Below are 22,254 nucleotides of genomic sequence, written 5' to 3' on the forward strand. Positions count from 1 at the left end.
ATAAAGAAACAGACAATCCTTAATTTTTGTTTTACTTTGTGTATACATACATAAATATGTACTTTCTTAATAATATTTATAGGTGTACATCTCATTTCATTTGTGTTATGGATAGATATTGTTTTTCAAAAATTTTAAGTATTCAAAATAAGGAATACAAATATATAAAGTTGTATTTGTTTCACATAAAAGGTATATTCAGGAAGCCCATTTTATGAATAACAGTAGAAGGTAGAGTATTTCAAATGTAGTTCATAAAACATATCCAGTCATCTGCAATACTCTCCTTAATGTAGTATTCTTGATTTACTTTTGATTTAATCCTTTATTCTACGTTTTACACCATTTATACATGAGTGAAAATTTTGATGTTTTTCAGGTGGTCTTCGAAGGTTTGATAAATAAGCCTGATGTATTAACCCATTGCGGATCACTGACGAGCTGGGCTCGTCACGCAGCGGCCGGGCCTAACGATGACGAGCTCAGGTCGCAACAGCGATCTGCTTTTAAGTTTCCCTCCAAATAGTTCTATTAGTGTCTGATAGATCGGGCGATCGTCTTCACTTGTCAACTAAGAGTGTTTAACAATGGTCTATGTTTAGAGTTTTTAAAAGTTTTATAAATATTCTACAGATCGCAGTTGTATGTCGAAGTTGAAAAAATCATTCATATGAGTTTACTCTCTGCTTTTTAGCGCTTCTGATTGAGTGTTTTCCACAGTTGTTATTATAATACTTTTGAGGTTACATAACTTTTGATTAGTTACATAACTAATCGATGCAGACGTAATGTTGGGTTTAGTCTAGACAATGGCCCGGATGTTGTAATCGCTTCGCCCAAGCCGCTTTATTTAGACTATGATTCAAACATCATCCCTGCCACGCCGTAACCTTGCTCGCGTGTGTTATCGTTCCTACATCATGGATACCCCAGCAGGTCCATGTTCCATCTGAACGAATACCTTCACAGCTGAATTTTCTAGTATACAATAGTGAGCGATACGATGTGGCGCTCCATTGCTGTTCGTGCGGCCGCTGCCGTAAATTAATTTGTGCCCGTGCGCCAAAACATTACGATCCGCAATGGGTTAAAATATAGGAATAGATTTGAAATGTGATTTTGTTTCTTAACCGATGTTTATTATTTAATAGAACATTGATCCTTTTACAGGTGAGCCATTCAAGGATCGAGAAAGTTGTTTGGGTCAGCTCCACTTGAAGCTGACGGAACCTTTGTTAGTGCTGTGTTTGGTCTGCCCCCCTGCTGCGGACAACTCAGGTAAAATATTTATCCAGAATGTTTCTGAACTGCTGTAAAATTTATTGTGGCACATTTCATTCATATAAATATTTTAAATTCTATAATCATAAGTCTTAATCAACTGTGGTAGACACAGGCACTGGTTTTGTGCTTCACCAGGACTGAATACTGAATGACACACTGTTTACATAGTCTGCATTTGATATATGTTCACTGTTCACCTTATTTCCACAAGATATGTTGGGACGTCTCTCGTCAAAGATGCAACAATCAATCAAGTAATTTAATTTTCATGAGTAACCTGAATTTTGTCTCTTTTGCTTTTCATCAGATGGTAGCTTAGATAGTGTTGTCTGACAGTTTGTTTACATTACATATAATGATAGATTGTGAAAACATGCATGATTATGAAGTTAATAAGGTTTTGTACAGTGGTTATGAATATGATTCAAGTAACAATTACTGAGTATTTACTATGAAAAGAATGTAATGACTTTTTTAATGCAGTGTTGTGAATTGTGGATCTTGCCATAAAAAAATAGTCACAACTTTCGTGCGACAGAAATATTAAAAAACACATCTGTGTGTGTGTTTTCTTTTATTTACAGTTTTGTTTATTGTAAGTTAGAATTCTAAATTCAAAATTAACTGCTTCCATTAGGCTCCGCAGGGACTTCCACAGCCACTATGGGATAAAACTATTAATTTATTATTTGTATTTTTATATATAATATATTTTTTAATTAGTGACATTAACTAATAGGGTAGATAATAGTCAGTTCATGTAACAATTATATTTAATTTTCTATAAAAGTAACAATGTATAGTATGTAGTTTAATGCATATAGTACAAACAAACACATATACATGTGATTTAGGCAGCATTGGAAGTACCTATTTCTGTTCTTTCTATGTTGTATATATATTATATATATACAATTTTCAATACAAATTAGGTCACAAAAAGTACTTGCTCTGCCGGGACTCGAATCCAGGGCTCTCATTTGCCAATATATTTTCAATTGCTATGATTAATATTTTTAATTAGGATTACTGCTCATGTTATCTGAAATGAAAATATTTTTGATTCATAAAATGGTATATGTTACTATAAACATTGTGTCATATTTTAGAAAAGCGCGTTAACTACCACATTATATAAAACTTAATGTCTACATTGCATGTTTTCCCATTGATTAATCCCGTTGTCAGTATTTTATGTGTAGCAACAAACTATTTATTAATTTATTGAATGAGTAAATACATTTTTATACAGTATTTGTGCATTCTAGTTTATTTAGATGTGTGTTATAATAAAACTTATTATTACAGAAACATTTGTGGCATGTGAAAGCCTGATAGAAGAATTGAAGCCTTTGCTAACTGCAACGATTGCCAGCTCAACTATTACCATCCATCAGGTCTGTGACATGTTGTATCGTGCCAGTTTTGCGCAGCCTAGTCCTCGGCTGATCTTGCCCACACACAAGATGCCTAAGGTGAACATAATACAAATGTTATTTACTATTTTTTTATACAGGGTTACTGGTTTTATAAGTTACATATAGTATAATTTCTATAAATAGTGTGGAAAACGGATATCTTTGTACTCTTGAGATGAATATTTCTACTCATAGAGAAACAATGTTGACTTCACAGAAATGAGAAGCATACATTGGCAGCCAGTGTTTCAGACTTTTTCTGTACAATAAAATTGATTGTGTGTGTATGTTTGTTTTAATTAAAGATTTTAATCTTTAATATTTAATTAAAGATGAAATAAACTCCATCATTCTGTTAAAACATTTTTATCACTCCAGATAGTTTTGTTTTATTTTTCTTCTGAAAATGGTGATATTAAAATGTTATTTCTTTTCTTGTAAAGCCATAAAAATATTAATAACTTTTTTTGATTTCTTGTCAGTGAAACAAATAAAAAGAGTAATAACATTTTATGACAATATATTTTGTGGGCTATAGTAAATAATAATGAACTTGATGCTAAATACAAACAAGTAAAGCTGGCAAAAATAGTTTTTCAGCTCTACAATTGAGAAGTCAGCGTGTAAATACTATCACAAATTATTTCTGTTGCTAAATCTTAATAAGAAATAGATGTACAACTTTACAATTTGAATTTCTGGTAACTATAAAAAAAGTACAAGTTGAAGAAGTAAATTGCTGATTGGTCTTCTTCAGCAGTCCTTCTAACAGCGATAAACTGGTGCTGATCTTAAATGGGTTGAATTAAACAATGTGGGTTTCCACTTGTGTAAAACTGAAACTGTTTGTCTGTGACAGGTGGGGAGCCTGTCGTGGGAAGGCAGTGACACAGCTATGTCACTATCATCATCCAGCGTGGTAGGGGTACAGTTTGATGACACTATATCAGACTGTGAGACAAGTCCTGAGCTGACAGCGGATGAAGGATACGAGGCAGATGTAGAGATAAGAGACCAACCAAGTGAACAGGTGCGGATAATTGTCTCAATACAATATTCGTCTGTTGTGTCAACGTACATTATTTATAGAAGCGGTCACTATTCTGGTTTTCAACATAACCATAATTCACTCAGGAGTGCAAATAAAAGAAAATTAATTTCCTTTCGTAATAGTTTGTACTTTTCGGAATAGTCAAGATACAAGGATTATCCGGAAAGGTAGCTCTGTTTGAAATAAAAAATAAACAGTGAAGATACAACATTTGTATTGTGTACATCTTAGAAATGTAGCTTTTCTTTATTTTTCCACTTAGTCACCAAACACAGTCATTTAAGCATTTGTCATAACTTTAAACAGTCTTTGAAAACCCTCTGTGTCAAAATGTGCCACCTGTGAATGTAGCCAACCTGTCGCAGCATTTTGAAGCTCTGTGTTATTGGAAAACCACTGAAATGCAAGTCACCACTTAATTTTCAGAAATACGTGATAGTCGCTACGAGCCAAGCCTGAATGTATGGGGATGTAAAAACGTCCCATTTGAACTTTGCCAAAAGTTGATTTGTTCTCTGAGCTGTGTGGAGGCGAGCAGTTTTGGTACTCATCAAGCACAAAACTTGTGTTTAGCCTAGTTTTTCTCTCACTATCTTGTATAAAAGACTCCAAGAAATTTCAGGAAAATTATTGGAAGTTCTGAAATTGTGAAGTATTGCTTCTTATGAACTTCTTCATTCACTTTGTTAAGTGGATCTCTTGTGACAAGAGAAGACTTACCACTCTTTTCTTCATTATAAATGTTAGTTTTCCATAAAAAAAAATTCTCATGTATTAATTCATTCGACCTTACCTTCAGTCATAATGATTGTACCATAAACCACACACAATTCACCATGAATCTCGGCTGCTGAGTGACTTTTCACCCAAAGAATTAACACCACACAATTCATAGTTGGCGGAATTTTCTATTAGAGCACTCATGATTCGTGGTTATAACTGGATAACGTGCAAATGTACAATGTTCAACCTTTTATAGTGAGAAGCATTTAATATAGAGCCACTTTGGACACCAATGGCAATATGGCGATGTTACCCCAACTACTTTTTGTGCTATTCATAAATGACAGATAAACGGTTATTAAAGGAATTTGTTAAACAAAATTTTCAGAATTTTGGTGTAAACATACATAAGTAATTATATATTAGGAAACAATGTTTTTTCTTTGGAACCAAAATTATAGTTATACAGTATCAAAGTATGTACAAAAAATAATAATCATAAAAATGAGTTTGTTGCTTTAGAAATATAATGGTTAATTCTCTTTCTGGTAGTCATTCAACTTCTTAGCATATTATTATTGACTGTCCTGGAAGGGTAATTAAAAAATAGCAAAAATATAAATATGCTATCTGTATCCCACTGTATCCCTTATTTCAGAAAGAAAGGGTGAATTTTGTTCTGACAAAATACATTGTTTATTGAAAATGTTCAGGAATATATTGAATTTTTGTTTACAGACTTGCCATAAAAATTACAGAATGGGAAAGGAACTATACTTTGAAAACTCACTAATTTTGAAAAAATCTTAGTCATTAGCTGATATATTGTATTGAATTTCAGAAAACATAACATTTCTTGTTTATTACATAGGAGCTTAGCAAAATTACAAATAACAATTTGATAAGATGGATACAACTGAAAAATGGATATTTGGAGTATGTTTGCTGTCAAAAATTATAATAAAAAACATATTGTATTCGCAGGCAATTTAGCACTATTTAAAAATTAAATTACAACACTAAATAATGATCATATACCATACAATCACAAATAAAACATACACTATTATGAAGATTCTTGGAGCATTTGAAATATTTTCATTTAATACCACTAGTGAATCATAACACATATTCTAATATTAATTTAATTTTGTGAGGCCTTTCAAAGTTAAGAATTCCATTGTCAGGCAACTTCACAATTCATTCATTTGTGAAGTTGCCTAATGATGGAATCTTCGATTCTGAAAGGCCTCTCAAAATTAAATTAATATTGGAATACGTGTTTTGATTCACTAGTGGTATTAAATACACTATTTTTTCATGTATATATTTGCCAGCAACAAAACATGTTAGACAAATATGGCATGACAAAAACAGTGTTGGATTTCAGAAGCCAACGACATCAAAGACGAGCATGAGTAGAACAATGTAAGCTTATATTCTAATGTTTTCAATGCTTCTTCAATCAAGTTGATAAGTATATGCCCAACATGTCAGTGGTAAGTATATGCAGGTCATAGCATGTCTGTGGATTAATAAATTCCACAGCTTTTTGTGCAAATTGCAGATTTATTGAATGAAGATATTCGAGTATTGTTTATTATCATACATACTAATATTTATTATTTTAAATGGAGATATGGATATGGATACTGAGGTCATATTTACTATCCATTTGTAGACAAACTTCAATTTTATTAGTTAGGATCCGTTAGTGTTACTAGGTATTGTAAATAAAATATTGTAATTATTTTTATCTGTTTTTTTTTAAAGTTATGTTGTTAGCACTATGCTAAGTCCATTACATACCATATACAAGATAAGTCATTTCCTTTTGCAATATAATACTTACAGTTATCTATCTTACTAACAGCTTATTGTGATGATGACTAAATGGATTTTATCTTAGCCTAACTAAGGTAGGTCTACAACTCTGAGAGGTCAAGGTTTGATTCCTGAGGAGGTCAAAATAAATATGCAGTATATGTCAGTAAAAATAATGCAATACGTTTTATGTTATTTTAAACCATTATTAGTGTGTCACACATAAATGTTTCTTAAAAATTACAAAACACTTGATGTATATACACTTGTATAATTCAGTTTTTTCAGTTTTTTAAACCTTTACTGACAGCCTTATTCGTGTATCTTATCTATTACAGTTCTGTACCAAAAGAGACATTTTACAACTTTCTACAAACTACTGTACTACTGCTAATAACAACAAAATTACTCACTGAATACTGTTGTAAATCCTTTGTAAACTTCAAATCAAATGTTCAAATTGGTAGCCATTGTTGTTCAAGCAAAAAAATAACCTATTTTCAAATTTTTGCGTAACTTTTCTAAAAGTTTCTCTGGTTAAGCATCTGCACTCAGCAGTGATCCTGTTTTTCAAGTCTTGGACACCAGTGGGTAGTGATTTCAAGTGACCCCGCAAAAAACAGTCTAAGGGTATTAAGTCTGGAGACCTTGCCGGCCACTCAATTGATCCTCTTCTACCGATCCAGTGATCCGGGTTGTGTGCATCTAGCCATTGTTGCACAGGAAGAGCATAATGTGCAGGAGCTCCATCTTGTTGAAAATAAAACATATCCCTATCTAAATTATCTTGCCTAAAAATTAAAATTAAATGGCCTACTTCATTTACCTGGTTGTCAAATGTTTCCACAATAAGAGGGTCAATTGTGTTTTCTAGCAAATCTAAGTACGAATCTCCATTTAAGATTCCTTCAATAAATACAGGTTCAACAATAGTGTCGCCAAGTATTCCTGCCCAAACATTAATTTTTTCAGGCCATTGGGTTGATCCTTCAACGAATACATGTTGGGTTTGGTCTGATCAAAATCAGCAATTGTTTTTATTAACAGAACATTCACATAAAATGTACATTCATCACTAAAGCAAAAGTTTTTCACAAAATTTTCATTGCCAGTAATGATTGCACTCATTTCTTCACAGAATTCAATCCGGCGGTCATAATCATCTTTATTAAGTTCATGACAAACTTTGACTTTTTAAGGATGAAATTTGTTAATTTTCAATGCTTTATGAACAGAACCAACAGATAATCCTGTTTCAACAGCAAGTTGACGAATGGATTTATTAGGGTTTTCAAGAACATTATCAATCACTTCAATTTGAGATAATTCATCAACAACTCTGTTACTAGACCTTTTCTTGTTACTAACTGAACCACTTTCAGTAAAGTTTGTAACTAAATCTATGATTTACCTATGTGATACATTCCTTCCAGGATGTAGTGTGTTGAATGCTTTAGCAGTTCTATTCCTACACTTATTCTCGGATCCAAAGATAAAAATAATCTCCACTTTTTCTTGAAGGATATAAACCATTTTCCTTGTGAAACAAGATGTACAACACACACCACTGTCACTAAACAAATGAAACTGCATTCCCAAATGTTTGGTGTGTTGAAACATGACCAGAGATAGCCGCTTACCAGACCAGTCTCCAACAATACTTTAGATAAGAAAGATTAAAGAATGATAAGACACTTGTTTGTCCTGTTTACTTAAAAAGTAAAAAAAAGTAAAGAATGTCTTATTTTACCAGGCGAAGTTAGGGTTAAGAAGCCCTCTCTAACACTTAACTTACAAATACTGATAGAGAAATTAGTAATTTTATGTTAATACTACACAAAACCTTTTGCTTTTTGGCAATATCATTGCATTCAGTAAGTAATGGTGTTGTGTTATTGGCAGTAGTACAGTAGTTTTGTAGACTAATAATTGTAATGTAAGAAATTACATTATTGGCTGCTGATACCAAATGACTTGGCCAATTTCAATTTTTTTACCAAAATACAGCATTTTTTATGATCTTCAATTTGAGGTGTTACAAGGTATTAGTTGCCATTTCAAAATTTTGGGTATGGGTGGCCATGGGGATGAGCACCCACATTTGAAAATAATTTTTTTTGTTCCCCCCAATTAGTACTATACATTCCCATTTACAGAATTTTGATACTTGGGCTATAAGTCTTTTAATACGAGTTTGAATTTTTCAAATGAACACCCTGTATATGTTTTGTATTATATTAAATGAACAAAAAGAGTGATGTGGATATTTTTACCCTGGTCAAGCACAACAAATACAACTCATACATAAATAGTGATATAGTTGTTAATTTCATTATCATTTTTGTTTAATGGTAACAATTCCTTATTTCGTCTCAAACCACCCATCATTAAAGAATAGACCTAAACAAATAACACATTACAACTTCAAATAATCATAAATTGATATTTTACATCACATGTACCCAAATAATAAACAACAATATTTGTTCAGTGGCTCTTTGGTACAAATTAGAAAATCTTTTAAATATGCCCACACAACAAAATAAAACAAGTAAGATACTTAGAATTTTATATGCAGGTTAAATATTACTCGTTTCCACTCATAACATTTTTACTTGCTCAAGAATAATTTAAGTATTTTGCAAAAGTTCACCTGAGCAAATGGTTTTTTTAAATTCCAAATTGGATTAGCTTTATGGACACAAGTGTTGTAGGAATATGTACATTTGGTATTTTTAAGATTACATCAACAACACATGTCAGAGATAGATGAGTAAATATTGTGTTGTGTGCATGACTCACGATATTGTCTACAGGCTGAAGATATGAGTGGGGGAGAGAGGAGCTTGGCTGGCAGCAGAAAAGTGTGTATGGACTGTAGAAGACCTGTACAGATTGTTTACCCCGAGCTCTGTATATTAGCTGTGGACCTGGTCTCTAACTTCGTACAGACGTGAGTTTTAAACTGTTTCAGTTCAGTTGTAGAATGTTCAGTGATTCATCATGGATGTGGCAGACAGGTGGAAGTGAAGATGTGGTTTGAAACATATAATTTATTGTATTATTTCTGTTCCTACACGTAAAAGATTCAAACTGAAATTCAAAACTAAAAATTACTTATTGTATGTTGAGAATGCCCTTGGCCAAGGTGTTAAGATTTGAATGACAGATAGTGACATAAAATTCTTAGTTCCCTGGTGTTGTTGCCTCTCGTTTTAGTGAAAAAACCATGAAAAATTTCATAACTTAATCCAAATGCAGTTATTTTTATATAATGTAATTTAGCTTTTATTTCATATTGCTGCTTCCAAAAGAGTTATTAGAATGATCACAGATTCTCACAAATTAGATCATGCAAACATCTTAGAAAAACTAAATTTTTAACTGTCATTAATCTTTATATTTTGTATGTACTACTATTTACAATTAGTAACTTATCCACCCATAAATTACAACAGGACATAAACAATTATAATGCAAGGAATAATAAATGTACTGATCCATCTTTTTGTAGACTGTCAAAATCTCGAAAAATTTGTAAGGTACTAGGTGTGAATATGTACAACAAATTCTGTTCAGAAATAGCAGAACTACCTATAGCTTTATTGAAGAATAAGCTGTATGGGCTTTTGGTTAATTTACTATTTTATTCTAATCAGGAACTCTTTGAACACAAAGAATCGTCTATGTGATATTGTACACAATTTTGGATATGTTATATTAAGTTAGATATTGATATAGGCACCCATTATAGTTAGCCTAAATTATTTTGTCTGTTTTGTAGAGTTTATGGATTTTATTGTATTCTGACTTTGTACTAAGTTATTAATATGATTTAATATAGAGGATTTGACTTATATTTTCTTGAATGTAAAGCTCAATGATAATAAATTCTTAATTATTTATTTATATTGGAAAAATGCAAAATTATTTTTGATTAGGATAAATTATTTTTTTATATTTTACAAAATACTGTTTTATTACGAAAGCTGAAAGTATGTGTTTCTTATTAACTAAAGCTCGTTGAGGCATATTAGTGTCTATTCCTCTGTATTTCCATGTGTAATTTCCTCTGTATGGCCAGTGTAAATATGCCATATCGTAATGTCAAAGAAGCTGAGTACCTTATGTGCACACATGCTCAATTTTCTTCATTAAAGTTGATTTACATCCATAAGAAGGTGAAATTTATAGGAGTGTTTAAATAGTATTTCCAATGCATTAAATTGTTAATTTGTTTCTGGTGCAATCTGTAGTAGAAGTTAGATAATACTTTGTCATTGCTATTTGCAGTACATTACGTATTGACCAATCACTGTACGTGCATGTAATATTTTCTAACATTTGCAGTTAAAAGTATATTTTAATTTGGACTTATTTTTATCTGAGTGAACTCTGTGCTCAACAATGATTCAAAATGGTTCTATACAAGAAATATTATTTTCAAGTGTGTTAACCCGGGAGTGGTCGCGCCTATGTCGCACCTGAATCCGGTCGCTGTGGGTCTAGGTGACCCGTAAATTAAAACCTTGTTATATCTGAAAGCTCTATTACTTATTTAATTAATAATACATATATGTTAATTTTGGAGCTAGGTAATAGAATTTAACATGTTTCGGAAACATTTTTTATTTATTTACATGTTGTTTTAAAATTATGAAATTTATGTCACAAATCTTAGCAGTTTGTGTTGACTAATTTTCTAATGTCTGTATAAGAATCTAGTTACAAAATATTTAAATTTTATTGATTGTATTTATTGGTTTAAGATACAAAATACCTAAATAAAATTTAAAACACATACATTATTTCGAAATATTTTTAGTAAATTCTCCTGTCAAATTTAATAAAATAAAAACTAAAACCTAACTAGAAAATTATTAAGTAAAATATTAAAACAACTATGAAGTATTTAAACCTTACCTAATATTGCATATAATTAATTTTATAATAACTACATCTTAAAATAATCAAAACTTATCACTATTCTTAAAATATTATTTTGAGAAAAATGTTTTAAGTAAAACAAGTTGGGGACGCACTCTTCATTGAGACCTGAAAATAAATTACATTTTTCAAAAAACAAAGTTTAAAGATTTTCTCTTTAACTTGTTATTATAATAAATTATATTACATGAGTAAACAATATGAGGTAATCGTAGGTAATGTCCTCTATACGCAAGAGGAATTTCATCATCCGAGACAGGTCCATCATTTTCCGAATCTTCGTCACTCTGCTCTGTATCTGAATTTCTGCAGGCATCGTCCTATCTTTCTTCTATTTCATCTACGTCACTTCCAACATCAGTTTCAGATCCAGTTTCAACATCGGATTCAACATCTTCTTGCAGGGCCTGGAGAATTCTGTTTTCATCCAACTATACACACTCTGCCGCTCTAAAGGGAGCACTTGTACTTGAGCCTTCAGCCATTTCACTTAGTTTTTGAACAATGACATAGAATAAAAAATTGTATGCTGTAAATGTTAATAAAAACACCATAAACGCTAAAAAACACTGTTCAAAAAATAATTTGATGTAAGACACTTTGACAATAAAAACGGTCGCTGCGGGTCACGGTGACCCACACGTGTCTATCCCGTGACACCAGTCTCGCTTAAACTGAACAAAACTGTCCTGAGTTGTAGTGGGTGGGGAGGCAGGCAGGTATGCGAAAGGCTGGAAAAATCAATATTTTTGTACAGTCAGGACAGATGACAAAAGTCACGTGCGGGTCACTAAGACCCACAATGATCACTGCCGGGTTAATGTAAAATAATGTTTCAGCCTCTTTCATGATCTTCAGCTGTATAGTATCAGTTGAATTGGGATTCTTTCATGATTATTATTATTATATTTCAAAGTTCAAAACTGTCCGGAAAACATTTCCAATATTTTGTTCTGTTAGACTATCTAATTTGAACTATTATGAATATTTTAAAATAAAAAGTAACAAAATTAGTCCAGTCACTCTAAAGTTTATCAACTGTGGCATCCCTTTTTTATGTATATAGGTACAAAATATAGCAGATAAAAACATAAAAATAACATTTTCTGTATAAAACATAGTTTAAAAAAGTTTTGTATAAAGGCAGTTTTAAAATGACTTTGAGGGGATTAACACAACATTTTAATTTTTTTTTATAGTTATGTATTTTTAATTTTATTGTCATGTAACTTATAATATCTCATAATTTAACTATTGATAAACTTTATGTACACTGCCCACTGACTAGGACTCTTACCATTTGTTTCACTTTAATTTTGATTCTGTTCTGTTTTTATAGCTGCAATTTTAAGAAAATTATGATTTAATTTTTTTTAACCTCCTATCAGTTGTAGACGTGTTAAGAGATACAGTAGCACCAAGTCATTACTGCGGCTGAGTGGCAGAGTTGCTGTATGGCCAGCGCAGAGCGCTCAAGGTTACATTGTGGATGTGAGCTCATTATTTCAATAGCTGCTTATACTTTGAATAAAAAACAGTTTTTTTTTACCTAAATTTTAATTAAAAGTTAACTGGTTATATTATAATCCTATTGTTGTAACATTTGTCATCTTCCAGCAATTAGGCGTTTTTGGCATCTAATTGTGAACTGGGTTCTTCAAGAAATTGTCTTATTTTACTTCTGTTATTGTGATATATCAGCAATAATTAATTACCATTTTTAACAATCATTTTATTGACATTGTAGATAATGAAATATTACCAAACTTGTCATCACACATCACTGTTAACACTGGTACCTTTAAAACTTCTAATGCTAAAAAGTTCCACACCCAACCAGTAAGTGAGGAAGAATTAAATCAGATTATAATGTCATTTCCTAACAAATATTCAGCAGGCCACGATGAAATTCCAATGCCAATTGTCAAGCAAGCTAAAATGTACCTGATCAAGCCCCTGACTCATGTTATAAATTCCTCTTTTGTGTCTGGAATCTTTCCTGAAAAACTGAAAATCTCTAAAATTATAACCGTTTTCAAAAAAGGAAGTGAAACTGACCCTAATAATTATCGACCTTTATCCATTTTGTCTACTTTTTCAAAAATCTTTGAACGTGTGATGTATTTACGACTAGTTGATTTTCTTGAAACCAATAATATATTTGACAGAGAACAGCATGGCTTCAGAGCTGGTAAGTCTGTCATAACTGCTGGGACGGATTTTATTGAATCCATAGTGGACAATATTGATAGAGGGAATTATGTGGTTGGCATTTTTATGGATCTTACCAAGGCCTTTGATAGTGTATCACATGAAATATTAATAGAAATTTTAAAAAACATTGGTATTAAAGATTTTACATTAAACTGGTTTGCTTCTTATATTTCAAATAGACCACAGTATGTTGACTTGCAGTTTGTAACCAAATTAAATCAAATCACTCATGCAAAATCTTCTTTAAAAATATCAAGGCATGGAGTGCCACAGGGTTCCATTCTGGGGCCAATTCTTTTCTTACTTTATATGTTGGGTTTGCCAAATGTTCTGACAAAAGATCAGAGCAAGCTGTGTCTATATGCAGATGACTCTAATTTAATAGTTGCTGGTAAAAGTTTGAATGAAATAGAAATTGCATGTAAAACGGAACTCATGTGTATTAATAATTATTTTTGCAGTAAAAATTTATTACTAAACTTTAATAAAACAAATATGATCTCTTTCTGCACAAAACAAAATAGAAAAAAACTTATGCCAAACATAACAATAGACAATATACAAATTTCTCAATTAACTAACACTAAATTTTTAGGATTACTTCTAGACGAGAACTTAACTTGGAACGAACATATTTTGGCTTTGCAAAAAAAGATTTCTTCCGGATTGTTTGCTCTTAAAACCATGTCAAAATATTGCTCAACTGAAATTTTGAAAACCATTTATTATGCCCACATACATTCTCATATAAACTTTGGTGTTGTGTTGTACGGGGCCACTAGTAATTCAAATCTGTTAAGCATTCTTCAACTTCAAAAAAAAGCAATTAGGATAATCATGAACTTAAAGGATGGGGAATCTGTGAAAGAGTATTTTTCAAAATTAGGAATTTTAACTATTTACGGAATGTATATACTGGAAACTGTTATGATGGTTAGATCAAATTTTGACAAATTACCCCGATTGGGGTCAAATCACAACTACTTTACTAGAAATAGAAATCAATTGGCAGTACATAAACATGCATTGGAATTTCATTATAAAAAACCTAGCTCGGCAGGTATTAAATTTATAAGCCAAGTCCCTAGGAATTTATTTAACATAGAAAATGATTTATTGTTTAAAAATCATTTTAAAAGATTTTTGACAGATAAGGCTTTGTATTCATTTGGAGAATATATGGACACATAGGATATAATCAAATAAAACATGTAAGATGATGCCATTCCTTATTTGTATAAATTCAAATGTAATTGTACAAATAATATGAATAAAGTTAATTTGAATTTGAATTTGAATTTGAACCTTACACTTTAAAATAAACAAATTATATAAACCGTCACACAACAAAACATAAACGGCGCTAATAAATTGTGGTTAGATACGAGCTAATATTTTGATGTGAACATGAGCACTTGAGTTTAACACTAACATTGTAAACCAGGCTGTGACACTAGTCAAGTAGCGCTTCAGTCATCATATTACTGAAATAACTACCAGAGAACAACAGTCAATGCTCCATAGGTAGGTTGGAAATAAACAATAACGAGCCGTATCTAATTTTAATGCGAGAGTAGCAATGAGTGCATGACATGTTGGAACATGTAAATACAAGAGTAGTACTGGAGGCGCTTGGCTCGCCATATTACCCAGTAGTTAAAGGGTTAGTATTTAATTTTACCACCATATTTTATCCTGATTAAGCAGATTATCCTCACCTGTCCTCTACCATATCCCCTCCAGATGAGTCCAGATCTCTACTGAAGCCGTGAAATGTTTGTGTCCAGTGGAGATCTTACTGAGACTCAGCTGCTGGACAGTGTGTACTGTATCCAGCGACTGGCCAAGGAGGACTGTCAGGTGCTGACAAGTCACAACATGGTATCTCGTCTGCTCTCTCAGTTCGCCGACATTCTGTCCATCACCGATCTCAAGTATACTGGTCAGTATCTAAAGCATGCATTCGGGAATACAAAAGGTGTTCTTATTTAACTCTCAAATTGGTGACAAAAAAAGAAAAAAAGAACATTAAATTATTTGAATGAAGTATATAACAATTTGTTAAGCAGTTTATTAAGAAATCACAAATTTTAAAACTACTTCATTTCTGGAGAATATAATGGCATATTTCTCTGCCCTTGGATTTATTGTTTATACTTTAAATGTTTCATTTCATATAAAAAAGTTAGGTGAACTATATTTTACTTTTTATTGATAAAGTGTAATAAATTGTCTTAAGAAATGTATTTAAACCATTTTTCATTATACATGTCAGTTACTGCTTTAAAAGAAGTTAATATAAATTAACCTTCCAATTCAGTATTATTGGTTTTTTTCATTGTTTTAATCATACTCTAATGATCTGAATTCTTATGTGGTTCAAAAACATATTTTGTTACACAATACGTGTCTTATTATATTTTCTTGATTTAAATTTGCCGCACTAATTAATTATATGAAATGGATGAGACAGTTGTCATAATTTTACTTGTCTTTCCAACTTGCAAATGGAGTGAAGCCACTTATTGTTTTCTGGGTGTATGATCAGTCTAGACTTTCAGAAATCTAACCAGCTGAGATCGCTTCATTGACTTGATTACTGTATGATCATATCTGTAAATGTTTTATTTGATTTACATGCGGTTGATTAGAATAGTATTTAAGGAATTGTGTGGTGTGCAGAGCTGCAGCGAGCCGTTCTGGACCTGGTCAGCCTCCTGGCCAGAGTCACTGTTGAACCCTGCCAACTCACTCAGTACCTCCGGTTCTTCACCTTGGATAATCCTCCACTGGTAAGTAAATATTTATATTTTAAACTTACACTCTTAAATGTTGTAAAATTAAAAGGAAAATCCATAAAACAACAGGCAGTTATAAAAAAAGCTTTAAAAAAATCAAACTTAACTGTATACATTTGAATGGTATATTCCTAATCTATTTTCCTACATAATATTGTATTTCAAGTGAGACACTTCTAATACTGTAAAACAATTGTTTTAGTAATGTCTCTGTAGACATTTGTCATCTTCAATTTCAACTACAATTTTCGAACCCATATCACACAAAATTTGTGTTAACTAAGTTAATTTACAACAATTTTTCTAACCAGATTCGTAAAAATCGAGAAAAATTTTCCAGAAGTTTTGTAATTGTGAAACAGCCATTTACACAAATGTTTTACCGATGTTACTCATTGTTCTACTATCTGACATGCGTCTTAGTGTATTCTTAAATATTTCAGTTAGGTTTAGTGCATACATTTGAGAGCCAACTGTTGGCTAATTTTACAAATTATTGATTGCATTATTGCTACTATAGCATAAATTTACATTAACACTCAGGAAGTTATTAATTGATAAGTTGGCGGAATTTACCGATGAATATAGGCAATGAATTATAACAATGTTTTCAGAGCTTGGCTTCTAACCCAATAATAGCTAGGTCTTAAATCAGTTATTTAAATTCGAAGTAGGTGATATATAAGTCTTAACCCTTTAAGGAGTAATGACTTTCTGGAACGTCACTACATCATTTGTTCATAGGAGTAAGGATGTGAAACATAATACACTCCCAAAATAGTAAGAAAAATTTTGTTTTATTTTTTTATGAAAATCAGATATTATTATTATAAAAAGCTAACATTTACTTTTGTTGAGTAAACAAAGGCTGAAATTTGTTTTTTCTGTGAAAGTGCTCGAAACATGGATGTATACACAGTGGCACACCACACTCTTTACATTCAAACGTTGCATCCTTCCTCTTCTTTTCTCTGCTTGAGGAATGAGAACAGACGTAGCATCTCTTTTGTGTCTTCCGTGTCTGACCTTCTGGCGTCGGCAGTGGGCGGGGGAAGTGTCTGCCGGTCAGGCGGAGCGGATGTTGGTCTCTGGTAGCGGCTGGCGGGGGCACGACCCTCGGCACCGCGGCTACCAACCTTCCTTCTCTTGGAGTGTGATGTGTTTCCAATATTTGTCGGATAAGGTTTAGTCTAAAGTCACAAAACCCACTTTTCTTGTTTTGTTTTATTACAAACATGTTGTATGTATCCAAAACAACAATATCAATCAAGTGGAAAAATAATTTACGGTACCACTTCTTTGATTTCCTTGCACTGTCATTGAAAGATATCATCATGTCCGAGCGGTCGACTGCTCCCATATCCTTATTATATTCTATGACAGAGCTTGGTTTGTTTACAGTCTTTCCAAGCTTAGTCACAGGAATCATTTCATGCTTGTGGATTGTTGTTAGCATTGTTACATTACGGCGGTCACACCATTTTACACAAAGCATGTGTTTTTGGCTCCTAATTTCACAATCTCCCTTATTCATTTTTTTGGGTAAGCAAGGGAGACCTTTCCGGTTTTGTCTTACAGTTCCACAAGCTGCTGTTTCATTTTCAAGAAGCCAGTTGAACAAGCCGGGACTGCTGTACCAGTTATCAACGTACAACACATGGTTACGTCCCAAGTAGGGTTGCATTAGTGTTCTGATAACCTTTGCTGACACTCCGAGGTTTTTGTTTTCATTCAACAAGTCAGTGGTCTTGCCAGTATAAACAATAAAGTCAAGGACGATGCCTGAATTGCTGTCACACAATACATAAAGTTTTATTCCGAACCGCTTGCGTTTAGACGGAATTTGTAATATATTATATTATATCCGTAATATATTATATTATATCCGTAATATATTATATTATATCTGGTACTGTTTGAAACCCAGGCGACCCTTCCATAGCATGAGGCTCTCATCGATGACCAGGTTCTTATTAGGAGAGTAGGCTACAAAAAATTTTCTCCGTAGGGTTTCGATAACCGTTCTGATTTTGTATAATTTATCTTCCCCCGCCTCTAGTGAATTGTCGTCAAGATGTAATACTCGAAGAAACAATAGGAATATATCTTGACTGAACACCTGAGGGAATATGGGAGTGTTGAGGAGTGGATCTGTACTCCAGTAGAGTTTTAGTGAATTTTTCTTGCAATGGGGTATTAGAAGCAAAATCGCAAAAAAACAATACATTTCATCAGGGTTTGTTCCTGTCCAGCGTCTGAGTTTGGAGAATTCTTTTATTCCTGCCTCATTTTTCATTTGCTGCTGGGCATACTTATTAGTCTCAGAAGCAATGTGCGAGACTAAATCGTAATCGAACAGTTTATGAAAGAAATCTATTTCCTTTTCAATATTATCCTCAAAGTCAACTTGTAGGCCAGAATTAGAATCATCAAATATAAAGTCTTTTGGTTCAAAACATTCAACATGTTTCCATTTGCAAATTGGACAAATATCAGAATCACTTACTGGTAATGCAGGTTCTTGGATCTCCACGTCAAGTTCATTGTCAAAGTAAGAAGCAGTGAGGATATCTTCTGCGGTTTCATCTTGTTCATCCCCACTATCACCAAATACATTCTCATCGTCGGAGCCTAAAACGTCATTGTTATTGTCTGAGATTTGATCTCCTTCACTCCACTCGTACAGCCCCCTTCTTATGTCGTCACTACGTAAGTTACGTTCTGGATCCATTTCACAACACAAAAGGAAACTGACTTGAGAACAATAAACTACACTATTTCATCATTGTAGAAGAAACTGCACAAAGTGAATGTTTACAGCGTAGCAACAGAATGCGACTGTAGAAGTTGTTAGCGCCAATTGCTGTTGACAGTAGAAATCGCGGGAATCCGTGTGCGGAAAAAACCTTTACAGCCGCTCTGTAGTTGAAAGCAGCTGACAGTATTTACGCGGGAAACTGCGCTCAGTTATTTAAGGTTAGGAACAGTGGGCGGATTTCTTCCATAGAGGAAAAACATAAGCGCTAGTACTTGTTTATGGTACTGGTGCCTTGGAAAAAAAACTCCAAGATGAGAAATGTCAAAGACGTTCTGAGCTGAATGACTCTTTGAACGCTCAAGATGTGATTTTAGAAGAGAAAGACGCTATTTTAAGTGAGAACTTAATGTTAAAAACTAGTTCTAGTAAACTTAGGTCTAAGTTAGATGAACTTATGAATGATTATTCATGTGTAAATGCATTGCAGTCCGAAAAAGATATGTTAATTAAACAACTTAATTGTAACATTGATGAGTTAAACAGAAAGCACGCAGATTTATCCTCTTTGGTAGATACATTGAAAAATCAACTAAAATCGGCAGAAGCCGGGACGTGGCTAATGAATAGATGGGTAGACGATAGAGTCCTAGACTCATACTTTGAAACATTTGCAAAAGCCTTTTCTGATCTACCTTGTAAAATCTTATTTTTGGGCCCAACTCTTGTTCAGATGGTAAAATTGGGGGCAGAAGATGATGCTAAGGCGCTTCTGTCGCAGGTGTCCCTTTCATCTTCGCAATATGTTTTCTGTTGTGTTAGTAACAACGTCGCGACCCTGAAAGACGACTCAGGGACGCACTGGAGTTTGTTATTTGTGGATGTTGCTGGGGGAGCAGCTTATCATTTTGATTCCCTAAACCAGTCAAATAATTTATCTGCTAAGTTAACGGCCTCAAGGTTGGGGGTGGAAGAATGTAACTTTACTGAAATTAGCTGTATGCAACAAAAGAACAGTTATGAATGCGGTATAAGTGTGCTAGTGAACACTAGACTTGTAACTGAGGGGTTTTGTGCTCGGGGGCCCACGTCTCAATGTTCTTTCATGGACTGGTACAGGAACTTCTTTACGCCGGACTTTACTGCTGACGAGGAGTCTAGTGACAGACTGTCTGATGGTTCTTTAGTGCAACCCCTGATGAGCTGTGCAAGCCCTAGCAAGGTTGAATCATTGCCTGTAAATAATGTAAATAGAACTGTAGATTTAAGTAAAACACAACCTGAATGTAAAAATAGCCAAAACTATGAGTCATACAATTTAGATCCCAGTGAATGGAATGTTGTCAAACGAAAGCGAAATAAGACTACTAGTCATAAATCCCAAACATACTGTGTAAAAAAGAGGCCTGGGCCGCTATGTAGAAATCGTTATTATGTTTTAGATGGTTCAAATAATATAACATGTGAAAATGATATTAGAGTTATTAAAAATGTATCAGGTGTATGGAGAGAAAAACCTAAACAGAAATCGCAGTCTAGAAATAGTTTTAAGCGAATAAAACGACTGAGGGCAAATGTAGTAACAGAGTCAACCGAAAAGCCGGCTTCACCCTATGCATGTTCTGTAATGGGATCAAACTGTGAACACCAACAATTACTTGTAAGTGAGGGTTGTACTCCTGAGCGGTCGCGGGGTACTGATCGGCAAGTTGGCGGTGGGACATTAAAGAATGTCTTGGTCATCGGTGACTCATTGTTGCGATATGCTGGGAATCTCTGCTTGAAAAATGGGGCCACCTTAGATATCAATCCAGGTGCAAAAATTGAGCATATTAAGCAAAAGCTTTTGAAGTATGTGCCAAACCAGCCAAAAATTATTTATATTCATGTTGGCACCAATAATCTTGTTGATGGTTATAACGGACGACCTGGATACAATGGCGGTTGGGGGAAGCGCGCGGCACTTCATAGCATGGCGGACCTGTTGAGTACCGCAAAAAAACACTTTCCAATTTCTGACATTATTTTGAGTAGTGTTTTAACTAGGCGAGACATTGCACCACTACCACTTTGTAATTTTAATGAACAGCTAGAAGTTATGTGCATTAATTTTAATGTCACTTATGTTGACGCGAACCGTCTGGTGAGGGGGTATCACCTTGCTCGTGATGGTCGTCACTTAAATAGGGCAGGAAATTTCTGGTTCGGGAATTTTATTTTCAGGTGTTTGCACGAGAAAAAAACTTTTCCGGGTGGATGTTCGCCGGTTTCCGCGGTTCCTGGCGACTTTAGAGCTGTTCCTGAGATGTCACAGGCTTCTGTTCAGCATAAGGAGTCGGGAAACGGCATCAGGGGGGCGAGTTGTTTTCCAGAGTAGGGCACTTAAATGTGAGATCGATGAACACAGGTTTCCAGGAGCTGTGTGCGGTTATTGATGATTTCAAATTTGACATTCTTGGTCTCTCGGAGACGTGGTTGACTCCAGATGTTTCCTCAGATTGTTTTATTGTAGATGGCTACTCTTTATGGCGCAAGGACAGACAGGGCGCTGAGGGTCTCCCGGGAGCCGCTGGTGGAGGAGTGGCACTCCTGGTTGCAAATAATCTGCAAATGACGCAGGTCTATTTGAACAATGTTGATAGTCGCTTAGAATATATCTGTGGCAAGTTTAGTTTGAGAAACAAGAAGCTGTGTGTGTGCGTGGTATATAAACCACCCTGTGTTATATATTCCACCCTGAGTTCTATTTTGTATTCTTTGTTTATTGATCAGATGTTGGATGTTGATGATGTTGTTTTGTTGGGTGACATTAATGTAAATCTTATGGATATTGGTAAGGCCGATTGTAGATTCCTGAAAAACCTGTATGAATCGTTAGGGTTGGTACAACTCATAACAGAGCCCACTCGTGTCACCGAGAGCTCTTCGACATTGATCGACCATATTGTTGTGAATAAAGGTCTAGACATAGTCAAAGTTGGTTTAGTGGATACGTCCAAAATTCTTGATTCAAGACGTAAACAAATTACGGACCACCACCTGGTATATTGTGATCTCAGGTATGGCAACTATAGGCCAAAGGAGAAATTTATAACTTATCGAAATTTTTCCAATTTCGATGTGTCTCTTTATGTTTCTTTATTGTCACGTATTGATTGGGAAGATATTGAGACAAAGACCTCGGTCGAGGAAGTTAGTCAATTGTTAACTACCTACATTGTCCAACTGCTTGACACCTGC

The 22,254-nt window shown here is 33.7% G+C and overlaps 1 protein-coding gene across 1 annotated transcript in view; it reads left to right on the plus strand.

The window, feature by feature from the left end:
* The window catches only part of LOC124357049 (lysosomal-trafficking regulator), a 115,705-nt gene that overhangs the window by 20,795 nt on the left and 72,656 nt on the right, over positions 1-22,254 (plus strand). Inside the window, exons 6-11 of the mRNA XM_046808445.1 lie at positions 1,171-1,278; positions 2,593-2,759; positions 3,562-3,732; positions 9,117-9,253; positions 15,249-15,403; positions 16,144-16,253. Of these exons, the coding sequence (XP_046664401.1) occupies positions 1,171-1,278; positions 2,593-2,759; positions 3,562-3,732; positions 9,117-9,253; positions 15,249-15,403; positions 16,144-16,253 (848 nt within the window). The remainder of the gene's footprint in view (positions 1-1,170; positions 1,279-2,592; positions 2,760-3,561; positions 3,733-9,116; positions 9,254-15,248; positions 15,404-16,143; positions 16,254-22,254) is intronic.

The sequence above is a fragment of the Homalodisca vitripennis genome, chromosome 3 (genome assembly GCF_021130785.1).
Source record: "Homalodisca vitripennis isolate AUS2020 chromosome 3, UT_GWSS_2.1, whole genome shotgun sequence".
In the NCBI taxonomy this organism is placed as follows: Eukaryota; Metazoa; Arthropoda; class Insecta; order Hemiptera; family Cicadellidae; genus Homalodisca; species Homalodisca vitripennis.